Genomic DNA, 14,229 nt, shown 5'->3' with positions numbered 1-14,229 from the left:
ACAAAGAGGGAACCTTAGGAAGAGGAGTGTTAGGGGTTGTACATTTGTTTTTTGCTTTGAAAGCACAGGTTTCAAGTCTGTCTCTAGAAAGCTTACCCTCTCCTTCCTCCCACCTCCTTCACCAGATGAATCTGACTCATCTTTAAGGTCTCAGCTCAAAAGTCACTTCCTCAGCAAGATCTTCCTTGACTGCTCCCTGAACTGCTCCCTGAACTGCTCCCTGTTACTCTCTCCTAGCACCTTCTTATTCTTTATCAGAGAGCTGATCACAGTCAGTAATTATGCACGAGTTTCCATGTTCACTGGCCTCGTGTCTGCCTGCTTAGCCAGGAAGGCAGGAGCCACATCTGTCTTGCTGGCCCTGCTACCCTCAGTGCCTAGAGCCTAGTACCTAGTAGGCAGATCCTTCATGAATATATATTGAATGACTGAATCAATTAGACAGCCACCTTAACTCTGAGACCTCTGTCTTAGCATTTTCTCCTGCCTCTTTAAATATTTGTTTGAGTCTAGGAATAGAGGCATTTCCAAAGCTGTGATTAGAATTTTGTAGTTTCCCCCATAATACCTTTACCTCTAAAATCCAAAGGTTATCTTAAATTTGCTCGAAAATATCTACTGCCTATGAAAGACATGTCTAAAAGACAGATACAGAATAAGTAAGGCCAGGGACTACCCTGGCTGTCCAGTGGTTAAGATTTTGCTCTCCAATACAGGCAATGTGGGTTCAATCCCTGGTCAAGGAGCTAAGATTCCACATGCCTTGTGACTGAAAAGCCAAAACATAGAACAGAAGCAATACTGTAACAAATTCAATAAAGATTTTTTAAATGGTCCACATCAAAAACATAAAAAAATAATAAAGTCATACTACTAACCAATGTCTAGGGTAAAAATTTGTTCTCGTTTATTCATAGGCCAAATCTATAATCACTAGGATGGCCAAAGTAAGCTATGTAAGGAAGGTGAAAAATCTTGTATAGATAACAGTTCCCCTATTACCAAATACTTTAGGGCCTGGTATTTACCTACTGCTATTCTCTGCATTTTTCTCTTTTCTTTTTCTCTAAGCTAAAATATGATCTGTCTTCTTCATCACACAGGTTTCCTATCCGACACTCCTATCTACCACTCCCAGATCACGGATTTATCAGTTACTCGTCTATGTTGCATGAGATGGCTGGATGGCATCACCAATTCGATGGACATGAGTCTGAGTAAACTCTAGGAGTTGGTGATGGACAGGGAGGCCTGACGTGCTGCGATTCATGGGGTCGCAAAGAGTCGGACACGACTGAGTGAAGTGAACTGAACTGAACTGAGTCTATGTCCAAGGAGTGGGCGCAGGAGGGCCAAGAGGAGCTACTCCATGTTCAAGGTCAGGAGGGGCAGCCGTGAGGAGATACCCCTCGTCCAAGGGAAGGAGCAGCGGCTGCGCTTTGCTGGAGAAGCCATGAAGAGATACCCCATGTCCAAGGTAAGAGAAACCCATGTAAGAAGGTAGGTGTTGTGAGAGGGCATCAGAGGGCAGACACACTGAAACCATACTCACAGAAAACTAGTCAATCTGATCACACTAGGACCACAGCCTTGTCTAACTCAATGAACCTAAGACATGCCATGTGGGGCCACCCAAAACAGATGGGTCATGGTGGAGAGGTGTGACAGGATGTGGTCCACTGGAGAAGCGAATGGCAAACCACTTCAGTATTCTTGCCTTGAGAACCCCATGAACAGTATGAAAAGGCAAAATGATAGGATACTGAAAGAGGAACTCCCCAGGTCAGTAGGTGCCCAATATGCTACTGGACATCGGTGGAGAAATAACTCCAGAAAGAATGAATGGATAGAGCCAAAGTAAAAACAATACCCAGCTGTGGATGTGACTGGTGATAGAAGCAAGGTCCGATGCTGTAAAGAGCAATATTGCATAGGAACTTGGAATGTTAGATCCATGAATCAAGGCAAATTGGAAGTGGTCAAACAGGAGATGGCAAGAGTGAACATCGACATTCTAGGAATCAGCGAACTAAAATGGACTGGAATGGGTGAATTTAACTCAGATGACCATTATATCTACTACTGTGGGCAGGAATCCCTTAGAAGAAATGGAGTAGCCATCATGGTCAACAAAAGAGTCTGAAATGCAGTACTTGGGTGCAATCTCAAAAACGACAGAATGATCTCTGTTTGTTTCCAAGGCAAACCATTCAATACAACGGTAATCCAAGCCTATGCCCCAACCAGTAACGTTGAAGAAGCTTAAGCTGAACGGTTCTATGAAGACCTACAAGACCTTTTAGAACTAACATCCCCAAAAGATGTCCTTTTCATTATAGGGGACTGGAATGCAAAAGTAGGAAGTCAAGAAACACCTGGAGTAACAGGCAAATTTGACCTTAGAGTACAGAATGAAGCAGGGCAAAGGCTAATAGAGTTTTGCCAAGAGAACACACTGGTCATAGCAAACACCCTCTTCCAACAACACAAGAGAAGACTCTACACATGGAGATCACCAGATGGACGACACCAAAATCAGATTGATTATATTCTTTGCAGCCAAAGATGGAGAAGCTCTATACAGTCAGCAAAAACAAGACTGGGAGCTGACTGTGGCTCATATCATGAACTCCTTATTGCCAAATTCAGACTTAAATTGAAGAAAGTAGGGAAAACCACTAGACCATTCAGGTATGACCTAAATCAAATCCCTTATGATTATACAGTGGAAGTAAGAAATAAATTTAAGGGACTAGATCTGATAGATAGAGTGCCTGATGAACTATGGAATGAGGTTCGTGGCATTGTACAGGAGACAGGGATCAAGACCATCCCCATGGAAAATAAATGCAAAAAAGCAAAATGGTTGTCTGAGGAGGCCTTACAAATAGCTGTGAAAAGAAGAGAAGCAAAAAGCAAAGGAGAAAAGGAAAGATATAAGCATCTGAATGCAGAGTTCCAAAGACTAGCAAGGAGAGATAAGAAAGCCTTCCTCAGCAATCAATGCAAAGAAATAGAGCAAAATAACAGAATGGGAAAGACTAGAGATCTCTTCAAAAAAATTAGAGATACCAAGGGAACATTTCATGCAAAGATGGGCTCAATAAAGGACAGAAATGGTATGGACATAACAGAAGCAGAAGATATTAAGAAGAGGTGGCAAGAATACACAGAAGAACTGTACAAAAAAGATCTTCATGACCCAGATAATCACGATGGTGTGATCACTCACCTCGAGCCAGACATCCTGGAATGTGAAGTCAAGTGGGCCTTGGAAAGCATAACTATGAACAAAGCTAGTGGAGGTGATGGAATTCCAGTTGAGCTATTTCAAATCCTGAAAGATGATGCTGTGAAAGTGCTGCACTCAATATGCCAGCAAATTTGGAAAACTCAGCAGTGGCCACAGGACTGGAAAAGTTCAGTTCTCATTCCAATCCCAAAGAAAGGCAATGTCAAAGAATGCTCAAACTACTGCACAATTGCACTCATCTCACATGCTAGTAAAGTAATGCTCAAAATTCTCCAAGCCAGGCTTCAGCAATACGTGAACAGTGAACTTCCAGATGTTCAAGCTGGTTTTAGAAAAGGCAGAGGAACCAGAGACCAAATTGTCAACATCTGCTGGATCATCAAAAAAGCAAGAGAGTTCCAGAAAAACATCTACTTCTGCTTTATTGACTATGCCAAAGCCTTTGACTGTGTGGATCACAATAAACTGGAAAATTCTGAAAGAGATGGGAATACAGACCACCTGACCTGCCTCTTGAGAAACCTATATGCAGGTCAGGAAGCAACAGTTAGAACTGGACATGGAACAACAGATTGGTTCCAAATAGGAAAAGGAGTACGTCAAGGCTGTATATTGTCACCCTGCTTATTTAACTTACATTCAGAGTACATCATGAGAAACGCTGGGCTGGAAGAAGCACAAGCTGGAATCAAGATTGCTGGGAGAAATATCAATAACCTCAGATATGCAGATGACACCACCCTTATGGCAGAAAATGAAGAGGAACTAAAAAGCCTCTTGATGGAAGTGAAAGAGGAGAGTGAAAAAGTTGGCTTAAAGCTCAACATTCAGAAAACGAAGATCATGGCATCTGGTCCCACCACTTCATGGGAAATGGATGGGGAAACAGTGGAAACAGTGTCAGACTTTATTTTGCTGGGCTCCAAAATCACTGCAAATGGTGATTACAGCCATGAAATTAAAAGATGCTTGCTCCTTGGAAGGAAAGTTATGACCAACGTAGACAGCATATTCAAAAGCAGAGACATTACTTTGCCGACTAAGGTCTGTCTAGTCAAGGCTATGGTTTTTCCAGTGGTCATGTATGGATGTGAGAGTTGGACTGTGAAAGAAAGCTGAGTGCTGAAGAATTGATGCTTTTGAGCTGTGGTGTTGGAGAAGACTCTTGAGAGTCCCTTGGACTGCAAGGAGATCCAACCAGTCCATTCTAAAGGGGATCAGTCCTGGGTGTTCATTGGAAGGACTGATGCTAAAGCTGAAACTCCAATACTCTGGCCACCTCATGTGGCCATTGGAAAAGACTCTGATGCTGGGAGGGATTGGGGGCAGGAGGAGAAGGAGAAGACAGAGGATGAGATGCCTGGATGGCATCACCGACTCGATGGACATGAGTCTGAGTGAACTCCGGGAGTTGGTGATGGATAGGGAGGCCTGTTGTGCTGTGATTCATGGGGTCGCAAAGAGTTGGACACAACTGAGCGACTGAACTGAACTGAACTGTCTATGTTACGTCTATACCTGATACCCATTGTCTAGAGTTTACCCAACAGTCTGAATTGTAATTATTTGCTTATTTGTCTGTTCTCCCCCACTAGACCATGAGTTCCTTGAAGGCACCATGAGTTCCTTGAGGGCACCATGAGTTCCTTGAGGGTTCCTTAATGTCTTATTCATTGCTCTCCCTTCAGAACCTGGCATAATATATAGTTCAGAGAAGCTGGTAGTCAACCAAAGTTTGCTAGAAGAATGGACCCATCCTTTTTTGCAAACAAGATCCATGCGTCCATGCTCAGTTGCTTCAGTTGAGTCAGACTCTTTGTGAACCTATGGACTGAAGCCCATCAGGCTCCTCTGTCCATGGGATTCTCCAGGCAAGAATACTGGAGTGGGTTGCCATGCCCTCCTCCAGGGGATCTTCCCTACCCTGGGAATGAACTTGCATTTCCTGCATCTTCTGCTTTGCAGGCGAGTTCTTTACCACTGAGTCACCAGGGAAGCCCTAAACAAGGTCCATTTCCTGTCAAAGAGTACCACATAGGTTTGGTTACCTTGGATACTTAATTGCTCATGGGAAAATATTCAATACAGGTGCAAGGTACCAATTAGTTACTTTACTCTCACTCTCTTTGACTTACCTGTGTTAGTGGGGAGGCCAGAGAAGAATGGATAAGGCCCATACCCATAGATAAAACTTTATTTGAGCCACTTTCAACTTCCTACCTTTTAAAAACTTTTGTTAAAGTTCCTAATGAGAAGCAGAACTGACAGATTTGAGTTCCATCTTTTATTTCCCAGACTGACTGCAGAGAAAACCTGAAGGGCAAAAACAAGAGGGAGAGATAGAAGACTTGAAAGATTGCCAGCCCACTGGAAGAGAGGAATGGAGGAAGTTTGCTAAAACTGTTAATGGTCTGTGCAAAGTCCCAGCCAGAAGAGCTCTCTAGGTATCAAAATTTGCCTCGTCCGGTTCCACATTTTCCCTGAAGATGGGAAGTATGCTCCTGGGCTGGGTCCAAAAGTGAGGCCTACCTCCCAGTTTCCAAGGCTGCCTCTGGAGTCATTTTTCTGCCTCATCAAAGCAGATTTTAAAAAATCAACTTTTCAAAATACTCACCATCTCATGAAATGGATGTGAGAAACAAATATACGCATCCTACTTTTGGGGACTCTGTCCCTTCCCTCAAATGTTTGCTGCCTGAGGCCATTCTTTTATTATTATTGGACTATAGTTGATTTATAATGTTGTGTTAGTTTCAGGTGTAAAGCAAAGTGAATCAGTTATACATATACATATATCCATTCTTTTTAGATTCTTTTCCAGTATAGGCCGTTACAGAGTATTGTATAGAGTTTCCTGTGCTATACAGTAGGTCAGGAGTCCCCAGTCTTTTTGTGGAAAGGGACTGGTTTTTTGGAAGACAGTTTTTCCATGGACTAGGGTGGGGGAGATGGTTTCAGCTTTACCCACTGCTCACCTCCTGTCATGGAACCTGGCTCTTAACAGGCCATGGACTGGTACCAACCAGTCCGTGGCCTGGGGGTTGGGGGCCCCTGCAGCAGTAGGTCCTGATTAATTATCTATTTTATATATAGCAGTGTATATATGTCAATCCCAAACTCTCAATGTACCTTCCCTCTACCCTTACCCCCTGGTAACCATAAATTTATTTTCTACATCTGTAACTCTATTTGTGTTTTGTAGATAAGTTCATTTGTATTCTTTTTTTTTAGATTCCACCTGTAAGTAATATCAAATGATATTTGTCTTTTTCTGTCTGACTTGCTTCACTCAGCCTGGCAATGTCTAGGTACATCCATGTTGCTGCAAATGGTATAATTTCATTTTTTCAGGCTGAGTAATATTCCATTGCATATACGTGCCACATCTTTATCCGTGACTCTGTCAGTGGACATTTAGGTTGCTCCCATGTCCTGGCTATTGTAAGTAGCACTGCAGTGAACACTGGGGTACATGTATCTTTTTGAATTATGGTTTTCTCTCTATATATGTCTAGGAGTAGGATTTCAGGACCATATGGTAGCTCTATTTTTAAGCCTTTAGGTTTGTCTTTTTTTCCCTTGTTTAATCTTTTTTTAAATTGCAGTGTAGTAGTATAGTTGCTTTACAATATTGTGTTAGTTTATGCTCTACAGCAAAGTGGATTAGCAATACACATACATATATCCCCTCTTTTGGAGATTCTTTTCTCATTTAGGTCACCACAAAGCACTGAGTAGAGTTCCCTATGTTATACAGTAGGTTCTCATTAGTTATCTATTTTATACATAGTACAATAGTATATATATATATGTCAGTCAGTCCAAATCTCCCAATTCACCCTATCCACCCTTTCTCCCTTGCTATCAGTATGTTTGTTCTCCATGTCTGTGTCTCTATTTCTGCTTTGTAAATAAGATCATCTATACCATTTTTTTCAGATTCCACATGTATTAATATATGGCATTTGTTTTTCTCTTTCTGACTTGCTTCACTGTGTTTGACAGTCTCTATAAATGACCTAAATTCCATTCCTTTTTATGGCTGAGTAATATTCCATTATATACATGTACCACATCTTTATTCATTCCTCTGTGATAGACATTTATGTTGTCTCCATGTCCTGGCTATTGGAAATAGTGCTGCAATGTACATTGGGGTGCATGTGTCTTTTTTTTTAAGATTTATTGTTATTTCTTTTGTTGTTGCACTGGATCTTTGTTGCTGCAGGCAGCCTTTTCTTAGTTGCAGAAGAGGGGCTACTCTTCACTGTAGCACACAAGCTTCTCAGTGCTGTGGCTTCTTTTGATGTGGAGCACGGGCTCTAAGGTTTTTGAGCTTCAGTACTTTCAGCAATTGGGCTCAGTAGTTGCGGCTCCCAGGCTCCAGAGCACAGTCAGTAGTTGTTCCAGGACATGTGGGATCCTCCTGGACCAGGGATCAAACCCATGTCCCCTGCATTGGCAGGTGGATTCTTAACCAGTGGACCACCAGGGAAGTCCAACATATATTTTTAAGCAAGCATGATCTTTTGTTTTATGCTTTCAGATATGTAGGGCAGGAAAGATTGATAAGCTTTGAGCTTTTAGCCAGCATATGACTGGTTGCTTTGGTAAGATGAGCTGATTTTTGAGTCCCACTTTGTCTTGGGCGTTTGTTATTATACTCAATCTTTACATCAAAAGAAAAACTAGATTAATTTTTAAATTCTGTTTCCCCCTCCAAGTACTGAGAAGTTTGATCTTGGGCCCTGATTGATTGTGACTTACCTCCTGTTCCGTCTTCCCCGAGAGTGTCTGCTATCTAATAACAAGGCAGAGGCAAGGTGTAGAGGGGCCTGGGAGTGCTGGGAAGCTGGCAGTAATGAAGCTGTATTAAGAACAGCCTCAGCAAGAATATACAGTGGAGAAAATACAATCTCATCAATCAGCAGTGCTGGGAAAACTGGACAACTCCGTGGGAACGAATGAATTAGAACACTCCCTAACACCATGCGCAAAAATAAACTCAGTTCAGTTCAGTCACTCAGTCATGTGAGTGGACCAGTGACCTGCAGCATGCCAGCTTCCCTGTCCTTCACCAACTCCCGGAGCTTGCTCAAACTCATGTGCATTGAGTCAGTGATGCCATTCAACCATTTCAATAAACTCAAAATGGATTGAAGTCCTAAATGTAAGGCCAGATACTATAAAAATCTTAAAGGAAAACATAGGCAGAACACTTTCTTTTTTGATCCACCTCCTTGAGTAATAAAAATAAAAATAAACAAATGGGACCTAATTAAATTAAAAAACTTTTACACAGCAAAGGAAACCATCAACAACACAAAGAGAAAACCCTCAAAACAGGAGAAAATATTTGCAAATATCTGTAAAATATACAAACAGCTCTTGCAGCTCAATATCAAAAAAAATGAACAACTCAATTTAAAACAATGGGTGGAAGATCTACATAGACATTTCTCCAAAGACATACAGATGGCTAAAAAGCACATAAGGTGTTACCTTAAACCCATCAGAATGGCCATCATCAAAAAATCTACAAACAATAAATGCTGGAAAAGTGCAGAAAAGGGAACCCTCCTATACTGTTGGTGGGAATATAAACTGGTACAGCCACTATGGAGGTTCCTTCAAAAACTAAAAATAGAACTACTATCATGTGACCCAGCAATCCCACTACTGGGCATATACCCAGAGAAAATCATAATTCAAAAAGACACATTTGGGCTTCCCTGGTGGTCCAGTGGTTAAGAATCCACCTGCCAATGCAGGGGACATTCGATCCCTGGTCCAGGGAGATCCCCCATGCCACGGAGCAACTATGCCTGTGCACCACAAATATGACCTGTGCTCTAGAGCCTGGGAGCTGCAACTACTGAGCCCACGCTCTGCAACAAGAGAAGCCACCACAGTGAGAAGCCTGTATCACAATGAAGAGTAACCCCCGATCACAGCTAGAGAAAGCCCAAGTGCAACAATGAAGACCCAGTGCAGTCTAAAATAAATTAAATATATATATAAGTGAAAGTGAAAGCCACTCAGTCGTGTCTGTTTGTGACCCCACGGACTGTACAGTCCATGGAACTGAATAATGGAGTGGGTAGCTGTTCCCTCCTCCAGGGGATCTTCCCAACCTAAGGATCGAATCCAGGTCTCCCACATTGCAGGTGGATTCTTTACCAGCTGAGCCACAAGGGACGCCCAAGAATACTGGAGTGGGTAGCCTCTTCCTTCTCTGGTGGATCTTCCTGACCCAGGAATCGAATTGGGGTCTCCTACATTGCAGGTGGATTCTTTACCAGCTGAGCTTTTTATTGATTTCTCTGTTAGAAAGGAAGTCTGTAACTGGGAAGGTCATTTCTTTCCCTCCTCCAAGGTATGCAGTGTGAAGTTTTTGTGGCTGTCCTTTTTTTTGGCCACACCAGGTGGCAAGTGCAGGATCTTAGTTTCCCCCACTAGGATCAATGAACTTGCACCCTCTGCAGTAGAAGGACTGCCCAGGATGTCCCCTTTTATGGCTCTCCTTTTAATCACATTCACAAATTAAATATAGTTCTCATTCTTAGAAGTCTGTAGCATATCCAACTACCTGTTAGCAGCCTACAAACCTCCTCTCAATCTTCTCTCCAGGGTCACTCCCCTGGGCAGCAGAGAGGGGAGGGGTTCCTCTCCAGACTGCATTCTCATTCCAGCTCATCATTTCATTCACTCAGCAAACATTTATTGGTGCAAATACCAGTCATATTGCCAGGCACCAGGCTCTGAAAGATGAATAAAACCAAGTCCCTGACCTCAAAGTGCTTACCATCTAACAGAAGAAGTCTGTCATAAGTAATTCAGCCTTGCCCAAAGAGAGGCTGGCCTTTGCCCTTGGCTCCTGGGAAGTAACCTCTAAGCCCTTGGAATGTCGTGACTAACAATAATGTCTTTGTTTGCATGGTATCTTTTGCCTCACCAGATAACCCAGCAATGTGACATGTTATCAGCCAGACCTCCGGAGAGGCTGGAGAATGAGGTTGGCCAACCAGGTCTGTATGACCAAGTTCAACAACAAACTTCAGACACCAAGGAACAGGTGAGATTCTCTGGTTGGCAATATTCCATGAGTTTTGTCACACAATTACTAGGAAATTTAAAGCTGTCCATGATGCTAATGGGACTTAAATGTTTCATTTCACTGTGATAAACTGTAACTGGGAGTAAAACAGTTTTCAGTGAGTGTGCTGAGTCCTTCTGGTAAATTACCAAATCAAAGTACAGTCTTGGAGACTATCCTAACTTTGGGAAATAGATATGTAATGGAATGGGGAGGGCACAAAGATGAAAATGGCTAATTGCACCTGCAGAGGTAATGTTCCAAACAGGTATCTGTCTATCCAACATGTGGATAGGTAGGGACTTCCCTGGTGGTCCAGTGGCTAAGACTTCATGTTCCCAACACAAGAGGCCTGAGTTTGATCCCTGGTCAGGGAACTAGACCCCACATGCCACAACTAAAAGTTTGCATGCTACAACTCAAAAGATCCCGTGTGCTGTAACTAAGACCTGGAGCAGCCAAAAACACAGATGGGTAGGTATATTCATCAAGTGGATGAAATCAGAGCGAGGAGGGCTGGTTTGGGGGTGGGAAAGGAGAAGTATGAAACACGTGTTTGTACTAAACCATAAAGCAGCATGGCTAGAAAGGAGGCAGTAAAAGCGGCAAGGTATCCATGAGACGAGACAGATGTACTAAGGCCAGGTCATGAAGAAACTTGTACAGCAGGCCAAGGAGCTTTACGTGTACCTTGTAGGCTGTGGGAAGTCCTTGAAGTAACATGATCAGATTTGCATTTTTACAAAGGGTCACTCTGCCAGTTGTTGCGACAGAGACAGATTAGAGCTGAAGGGAAGGTGGGGAAGACTGGTGGCAAGAAAACCCGGTGAGAGACGCTGGCAGTGCTGCAGCGGAGAAATGATGAAGACTTGAATTAAGGCCTGACTACTGATGTGTCAATCTCCCACTCATTTCAAACTCGGCTTGTCCCAAACTGAGCTCATTATCCTTCTGCCCCAGAGTCCCTCCCAGTCATGTTCTTCCTGAGATGCTTGTCCTTGTTAATAGCATTTAGGCACCCAAGTTAGGAACTTAAGAATCACTCTGATGATTCCTGTCCATTTCTTTTTTTTTCTTAATGTCTTTATGCATAATTTATGGCAAGACAATTACTCAGTCCTCCTTTTTCACAGATTTGGTATTTGTAAATTTGCCTACTTGCCGGAACTGGAAGCCTCCCAAATCAATACTTCACATTTTTTACATTCGTTCACATGTTGTTGTTGTTGCTCTGCCCCTCGGTCATGTTCGACTCTTTTGCGACTCCATGGACTGTAGCCACCAGGCTCCTCTGTCCATGCGATTTCCCAGGCAAGAATACTGGAGTGGGTTGCCATTTCCTCCTCCTCCTGTCCATTTCTTTCATTTCACAGCTAGCGAGTCACCATGTCCTTAAGTCCCACCTCTCTCTTCTTCCACTTCCTCTACAATCTAAATTTGGAGTTAACATTAAAATAACGAGTATGCAATCACGGAAACCAACAACACAACTGTCTTTGAAATGAGTGGCAGGGGGTGATTTCATAATTCAGAGAGAAATATGACCAGGAGACACATTCTATTCAGTGACTGATAAATCATACTGGCTCATTGAAAAATATGAGGGCATATCCCTGAGAAACATCCTTCCAGGTACCATTTAACAGTATCAAATTGTACATGGTGACATTTGGCTATGGTCTTTGATTCATGCATCTGTCCCCAGAGAGCATTCTTTGAGGGAAGTAGTCCTTCTAGACCTGATTATTTTAGGGCAGAGCCTGGTCAAGTCTCTACTGATACTGGCATGCACAGCTCCTGAAATGATACAATTGGCTGCTGAAAGCACAAACTAGAGCATCCAGAAGATCATTAAACAGAGACTAAACCTCTAAGCAGCCTACAACATGCTTTTTGGCAAGGGGAACACGATGTTCCTATTACAGAATTGACCTAAATTCAGGAAACAGCTTACTGATGTAGGCATGCTTAAATCTGCGGCCAGCTGGGTCATTATTGGGTAGGGAAGGGGGTTTCTTCCTTCTCCAATTTTACAGTGTCAGCCTGAGTGGCCCTCTAAGAGCCCAACACTGAGGCTAGTTCCAATGGGGCGCTGAATTTGTGTAATTAGGCTCTGCTTAACCACAGCTTCTGCCCAGATCCGTTCCCAGAACTGATCAACACAAAGAAACAACTGCATGTCAGACAAGATCTGACCTGGATCCCTCTGAAAATTTCTCCGCAGGATACTAGTACATTGGAGTGGAATAGTGAAGACCTTTTGTCTACTAAGAGAAGTCCTAGAAAGTGGAAAGCAGTATGGGAAGCAGATTGAGGCCACGGGAAATGGGACACATTTCCTGAACAAAGAGCAGAAACTAACTGGTTGGCGTTAGAGGCCACCTTCCACCCTCGCAGCTGCCACAGAGCTCTCGTCCACAAATCTGAGTGGACCTTGCCTGTTCAAAGCGCTTCATCAGCTCCCTTTTATCCATGATATAAAATCCAAAACCTCTGTAAAACACACCTTAAACACACAGGCCACGTACGGTCAGGGCCATCTCTTTCCAGCCTCCTTTCCCACAGCCTCCCCAGCCCCACTTTACCCTCGAGCCGTGCTGAACCAACTTCAGGCCCCAGAGCAAGTCCTGCTCAGCTCTGGAGGGGTGCAGCTGCATAAACTCCTGCTTCTGCGAGAAACTCCCCCCTCCTTGTCCACAGAGCACATTTCTGTCCCTCCTCTGAGTCTCAGCCCAGCTCTGAAAGCTCCCTCTGCTCCTTCCAGTCTCCCCCGCCCCCCTTTCTGCACTAAAGCTATCATCCCACTATCTAGATGCTGGTGAGTTTATTTTCTCACTGGATCCTGAGCTCAAGGGCAGGGATGAAATCCTGTTCCACACCACAGCCTACTCTACACCCCTGGACCTAGCACAAGGCTTATTTTCTGGAAGGTGTTCAAATGTTGGTGGAAGCAGTGAATGAACTCTATTTGCATTTTATCTCTGGCTGTGTCGAAACCAGAGAAAATCACACTTGTCTTCTCAGAAGAGGGAACATATTCAAATACCAAGAACTGCAGTTCCTGGTAAGACCTTTTAGAAAATGACGTTACCAGCAGCAGCAACTAGAAACTCAGCAGAATGCTTAAGTGCTAAACAGAGTGAAACGGGCCAACACTTGAACAGTCATGGTTTAGGTAGCCTGAAGGAGTGGAGGTGGGGGAGATTCCTGACAGTCTAAAGTTTAAGAACCACAAATAACCTCTCAAGAATGACATATATTTACACTGTGGATCTGTGATACATTTTCACAGGAGTTGCTGCTCAAGCCGAAGACCACCCAATGTGGGAACCTCCCCCTACTGTTAAAGCCAGCATTTCAGATAGGAGACAAGCTCTTTCCAGCCGGAATGGCTTTGGAAGGTCTGCCCTAAAATGAAGTCACTTTGTTTTTGTGACTGTCCACCTCCTCAGCCTTCCTCTGAGCCAACCACCATCCTGTGGCTCCCAGAGGAGGCTGCCCTGCCTAGTTCTCCATGAGGCTCTCCGGGTGCTTGGGGCTCTGGGGAGGGCTCTTCAGCTTGGGGGTAGACAGGTGCTCCAACTCATAGTGTCCATTCTCAGAGGCCCTGGGTGTGAGCTTCCCCATTATGCCCTCCTTCTGGCTCTTCTTGTGCTCAATAATCTGCTGGAGCTGGTAGCCAGCATATTCTGGCTTGGTGGTCAGTGGGCAGGCTGGCACAGCTACGCCAAGAACATCTGACACCATGTAGGGGCGCAGCCAGCCCACCAGAGGAGTGCTTCCAGGGCTGTAGTGGGTCTGCTTGTGGTAGAAGAGAAGCCCATCCACCTACAAGAGAGGAAACCTGGGATGAGAAGGGATTCTGGGGCCCATGTCTCCG

At 43.8% G+C, this 14,229-nt stretch overlaps 1 protein-coding gene across 4 annotated transcripts in view; it reads right to left on the bottom strand.

Moving 5' to 3' along the window:
- Positions 1–13,585: 13,585 nt before the first annotated feature.
- Positions 13,586–14,229, bottom strand: part of SNUPN (snurportin 1) — a 43,395-nt gene continuing 42,751 nt past the window's right edge. For all 4 annotated transcript variants that reach the window (XM_012098663.5, XM_042235207.2, XM_042235208.2 and 1 more), the window contains exon 9: positions 13,586–14,177. In XM_012098663.5, the coding sequence (XP_011954053.1) occupies positions 13,854–14,177 (324 nt within the window). In that variant the 3' untranslated portion in view covers positions 13,586–13,853. The remainder of the gene's footprint in view (positions 14,178–14,229) is intronic.

This window comes from Ovis aries, chromosome 18, assembly GCF_016772045.2.
Source record: "Ovis aries strain OAR_USU_Benz2616 breed Rambouillet chromosome 18, ARS-UI_Ramb_v3.0, whole genome shotgun sequence".
Taxonomy (NCBI): domain Eukaryota; kingdom Metazoa; phylum Chordata; class Mammalia; order Artiodactyla; family Bovidae; genus Ovis; species Ovis aries.
The sequence above is the reverse complement of the archived record's forward strand: the minus strand, read 5'-3'. Positions and strand labels throughout refer to the sequence as shown.